The sequence below is a fragment of the Diadema setosum genome, chromosome 11 (assembly GCF_964275005.1).
Source record: "Diadema setosum chromosome 11, eeDiaSeto1, whole genome shotgun sequence".
NCBI classification, from domain to species: Eukaryota; Metazoa; Echinodermata; class Echinoidea; order Diadematoida; family Diadematidae; genus Diadema; species Diadema setosum.
Window position 1 is genome coordinate 59,519 of NC_092695.1, and position 6,000 is coordinate 65,518.

Consider the following 6,000-nt stretch of genomic DNA (forward strand, 5'->3'; position numbering starts at 1 on the left):
ACCTGCACATAAGCCGCCACTAGAATTTTTCTGTGAAATAACAGAGTTTGAGGTCATATTCCTCTCAAAAGATTATAAAGTTGCAATAATCCAGACATAATAATTTTCAATTCTAGGGGTGGTAGTAGTGTCAATACAAAAATATAGCCGACCGGGGTCATCGATCGAGTACGATGATTAAAGTAAGCTGATAACATCGCGTCATCTCATCTAATTTGCATATCATTGTCTCGTAAAAACGCATCAAGTTCAAACTTCTATAACATACTCATGTTCTATTTCATAATGAAATTTTTCTATTCTTGTATCTGATTTTGTAAACTTAAACTTAAGAATGACAAAATATATCACTTTAAATATTTTTAAATTATAAATACGAATATTATGAATACAATGTGTGTGATTTGGACTTTTCACCCTTGAGCGATTATATTGACACTGAAGTTTAAATGCCATTTTTTTTTAAGATTCAGATTTATCTTCTTACATGTCTTAAGTGAATACTCGCTAGCTCACCTGGGACATGGAGTGTACAGCTCAAAGTGAACGTTAAAGAAAAAAAAAAGAAAGAATCACAATATTTACCGACCTTGCTGGTTTTGTAACTCGTCTCTGCCATGCAAATAAACCAGCTTTTTGTTATTCGCCCTGCCTGCGAGACCCTTTGATAGATTTCACGGGGTAATCAAGAAAGTAAATTCCGTAACCCATTACGGAAGGGCGTCATGGTTCTTTCTTAGGCGCATAGATAAATTTACATTTCTGGCCTACAACAAAGAGCAATCTTTGTGTGACTTTCAACCCCCCGCATGTTTAGCCTTGTCAACGCCCCTTTTCTGAAGACATCTTATACTACACACTTACTTTTGAAACGTTGTGGGCACCAGTGGGCAGAACATCGCAAAGATATCTACTTTGTGGTGGGTACATTTCCATTCTCTCAGTGAACATGATTTGGAGTTTGATTCTAAAAGAAACTATGTAGCTTGTACTGCTGTCACGGGCAAAAGACAGAAAATAGAATTGTGAATCTAGGTGCTTTGTTGTTAAAATCTAAATATGATGGTTTTATTGGTTATAGTGCCTCAGTGCCGAATAAAGGTTCTGTGTCACAAAGCCAGTGTGTCGTATGAGTAACTACAGGCATCTATATCGGTTACCTTTCACGACTTGAATGCATGCCTGTTTGTCAATATCAATGTACAGTGATTAATGCAAGATAAATATTAATAGCAAGTGGAGGTAGAGTGTAACTCATGCCTATAAACAACAATTCTGAAATCAAAGAATCCAAAACGTAGCTCAAAACAGATCAGATCAGAAAAGGGTTTGGACGATTATGTCGATATTAGAAAAATAACAAACATTAGGCCCTATGTGTTGGATTGACAATTTCTGCAACATTTTTTTTTTTTTACAAGTTTTCGTGCGCCTTGAGCATTTCATCTAAAAGATTTAGATCAATGTAAATTATAACTATCATCATAAGTTTTCCCGTCCAAATTCGTCACATTTCCATTCGATTTAAAGATGCAATAATTCAGGTCCCAGCAAACTGGAATTATCATCAAGATCACCATTAAAAAAAAAATAGTGGTTCTTTCAATTCAATTTCATGAGCATGTGATTTCATGTCTCATATTTACGAGTAAAATGCCGCTTCAAATAAAAAATGCATACGAAATGCATTCATTTCGCACCGCCGTGATGAACGTTAAGGAATTTAAATTCACTAAAAAGGCAAGCATTTACAGCATTTGGGTGGTGTTTAGTCACTTCTGATGTTCTCTGCAGTTACTCATCTATTTGGATTATTGCAAACTTAAGCTACCCTGACACTTGCACGAATTTGGGCTTGCGCACTACACCGCATTATGGCGTGCCAGTACGTGGTATTTTAGTGGTGCGCAGGCTGAGTTTAGTCATTTCGAATTTACGAGTAGTTCAAGAAAGTTTAATGAGTGTTCTCAATGAAACTCAGTGATACGTCATATTTACGACACATTTACGCATTATTTACGTATTCGTATTCGTTGCCAGGGCTGTATAATCGCAGGTTTTTTTGTCATTTTTTTTTTCAGATCATAGAACTTGCTTCCTCATCCAAGTATACTTGATTGTATCTAATGATAATGAATTCAACAACATTAAAGACGTTCAAAGCTGTTTCAGAGCAAAGAAAGTGTTTATAATGTAGTGACTGTTTTTGAGAAACATCAAATCTTAAAAGGAGCAAGAAGCCTGAGAAACAAAGATGGGTAAAGTTGTGATGATGTTTGCCGGTATGTTTGTTATTCCGAAGATAGGTAAGTCTAAAAAATATGATATGTTCCGTATTCGGAAGGTTCCGTATAGTCCTAACATGAAATAGTGTTCCATAAAATCGCATCAATTGTTCCGAGTATTCCTCAAAGTCTCGTTAATCCGACAATGAAAAAGGTTCGTAAATCCGAAGGTCATTTAATAATCTGTTAATAATCACTGTTTCTGTCGAGTAGTTATACGCGGGTGGGAAGGGACTGGTCTAACATGACCAGGGCAACACGCAGGATCCTTTCAAAAGTAACGATCAGTACACACAAATATATATATATATATATATATATATTGTGGGGGGGTCTGCCTTTGAGTTTATTCGTGTTTCTTACAACAACAAAAAAAATGATGATCATGTTTAGAGGAGAATATACATGTTTAGAGGAGAATATTACAAGTTACGATAGCATCCCACTTCCCAAATAAATGTATTAATCTTTATTGTATGTTTGTATGCGTTTATAGGCCCCTGTGTGTGTGTGTGTGTGTGTGTGTGTGTGTGTTTACGTGTTTTCATTCACTTCTTAATGCTTAATATCATTCATCATTTAAAAATCTAATGACATCACCGTACTTTGTCACAAAATGAATTTGATTTCATGATTGAAATTGAGAAACGTATGTCATTTTCGGATTATTGAACCTTCATATCATTAGTATTAACGGACCTTCCAAAGAAGGAGCATTACCCAATTTTCGGAACTAACGATTTGATTTGACTTGATTTATTTGTTCACCGTAAATTCGTGCAAAAAAAAAAAGAGTACAGTAAAGGTATGACAAGCAATATACAACATAATGATCAACAGTAGATTAAAACATAGAATGCATCAAATATGGAAAAGGGAAGAAAGCAAGAGAAAAAAAAAATAAGCAACGAATATGTACAGTAGGATAGCCCATTCAGCTCAGTCTACGAAGACTTGGCTGTTCTTCCATGGGGTCCTAACATGAAATTGATATTGATATCAGGATAAAAAGGTTCAAACTGTAAAAATATGTATATCACTGACAAGTGATATACATATTTTGTTTATATATTTATTTATATATTTTATATAACGAACCCTGCATTATTAGGATAAACAAACATTCGAGATATTTACAAAACTACAGTATAAGAAATTGTAATCCTAGTTGCACCAAAGCTTAGTTTATACATCCTATATAACCAATTCTTTTCTCTCTTTTCTTTTAATGCAGTGCATTTGAAAAATCAACAAACAACATTTTCGTATATTACGAAGTGTCCTTCCTTGACCCGCTAACTGTCGTCCTTCCCTTGTCTTTGGCCTTTGAACAAATGGTCTTGGACTGCAGAGGTTCTAGGAGGAGCTGGTTGGTGCCATGATACAAACAAATTATCATTAGTATATTGTGACGATTCCTCTTGATTACTTAAAGGAAACCAGAACCCAATTATGAATGTGGATTGAGTGGAAGCAGCAATATTAATTGATCTCATCAAATTGGACATTCCATTCAAAAGTTATGAAATTTAATATTTCGCTGCCGCCATCGCTAGACAAGGAGACTACCACAGTTCATGACATCATTATGGACAACAATGCATAAAAAAAAAACACACAAAGAAAAATCAACATATTTTCACATTTTATCATTATGGAAGAGCACCTGGCTTACCTCATTCAGAAAGTAGAGTAAATGATATCACCCTTAAACTATGTCAGTAGCTTGTCGATTGAATGTGTATTTTTCATGAAAAATAACACGTTTTCATGAATTGCATAGTAGCCTCCTTGCAGCAATTACTGCACCGAAAATATATATATATACATATAAAAATCATGACTTCTGAGTCGACAGCCGATTTTCCTCAAACTTTGGCTGATACACCATATGATCTGCTAATACTGCTACTTTCACTTAATCCAAATTCATATTTGGGTTTTGATTTCCTTTAACCCGCACATCATGCGCAGACCATGCGGTTGACATGCGAAAACTATTCGGGAGAATGCGCATTTTATGAGCAAAGGATACGCAAGTTAGTCGTGAACTAATATTGCGAACGTGACCTGCGTGCCACTAGGTTGATGGACACGCAGTAGTACGCTACTTTGGGCATAGGTTGTGCATAGTTCACAAGGGTTCGCGAAACTTGATCAAAAATTTCGTCGTGCCAAAATTTTGAGCAGTTCTATTTTTTTTTTTTTTTTCACGCATTGACGGCATTGGCCAGCATCCTCCCGCAGGTTGCCACGAATGTTTCTCGCATTGGCGCGAAATGATACGTGGCAATGCTCAAACCATGTGCAAACCAAAATTCGTGCAAGTGTCAGGGTAGCTTTAGTGAAATCGGCCTGTGCTTGTATTGAAATTTCTATACCTCTGACAAACCATCATAAGAGCAACAGTCAGTTCGTAACAAAATTAACTCCACTTTCAGACACACACGTCATGTGTTGCATATACCCGACTTTATAGCGACTGCTCGAGGAGAGTTCATTTCTCGAATACGGACAGAATAGTAGCTGAAGCATTTGATAATCAACAGACTAATTGAAATTGAACGCCTCTTCTACTGGCGAGAAAGTTGAATGCTAATCTTGCGTCGTTAAATTATTTTTTTTCCTCAAAATTGAATGAGAATTAGATGGAATTATAATTATGAAACAATTGAATGCTCAAAGAATTAAGATTAACCGTGAGAGTAGAGCGGTTACGAAAATCGATTGAATAATTTTATGGACGCCTATTCATTAATTCGAATATAAACCTGTTGAAACTGACTGGGAAAACATATATTATTAGTGATATAAATGCTGGGAAATTAATCTCAAGCCTGCTGCCACAGAAATTGTGACTTAAGCGATAATGGTGACCCTGTACTTCGCAGTTCTCTAGTGACAGCTTGTCAATGAAACTCGGATTCCTTGGTTTATATATTGACTGCGTGTTTGCAGTGCAGGTAGTTTTCCGGGCGAATTAAACTTTTAAAAGTATAGAAAATTAAAGATTCAAAGTTATGGCCTCTAGGTCCTGCTGCTCATTTGTTGTTGTTTTTAATTCTCCTGTTATCCACTGAATTTATGAGTATTCCTTTGTGTAAAGCATATACAAGCTTTCTAGGTTAAACTTCCCTTAATTTCTTTGCTCTGTGTACACTAATTGTAGTGCATTATAGTCCAAGTTTCGAAATACAATTGTTATCTTGGGGAGAAATAGACGGCCGTATGCACTAATGAGTATTGAATTTCCATTAAGTTTAATAGCAGATATTGAAATCATGGAAAGTAAACGTTTCCATTTATTTAGTTTAAGTGCATGCTCTGCGGAACCCAGCTCAGAGACCACGCTAAATTAAATTGTACTTGACAGATTAAACTTAAGTCATTCTGCGTATAATAAATACGACTGTGCCTGATCACATCAAGCATGGATTGTTAAGACAAGCATCAGGAAATGGAAGAATATTACAGAAACAAGGTTGCTGTGTTATGAAGATATGACGTCTCATAAGTTTCTGGTGTATAACTCAATATCCTGAATTGCTTACTTCCAAAAAGTCCAATTTCGCGTCACGTTTAAGATGCTTCAAGAAAGAGTAATTGACACGAACAGACGTTTCATCAAAATCGGGTATAGAATGCTACAGAAAGAGATTTATCACATAATGCATTTTCACAAACGAGATATTCGTCACAATCACACATGAAATTT

The 6,000-nt window shown here is 35.7% G+C and overlaps 1 protein-coding gene across 1 annotated transcript in view; it reads right to left on the reverse strand.

Moving 5' to 3' along the window:
- LOC140234893 (sodium- and chloride-dependent glycine transporter 1-like) overlaps nt 1–525 on the reverse strand; it is a 38,697-nt gene extending 38,172 nt beyond the window's left edge. The window contains exon 1 of the mRNA XM_072314934.1: nt 517–525. Within this exon, the coding sequence (XP_072171035.1) occupies nt 517–525 (9 nt within the window). The remainder of the gene's footprint in view (nt 1–516) is intronic.
- Nucleotides 526–6,000: the final 5,475 nt, after the last annotated feature.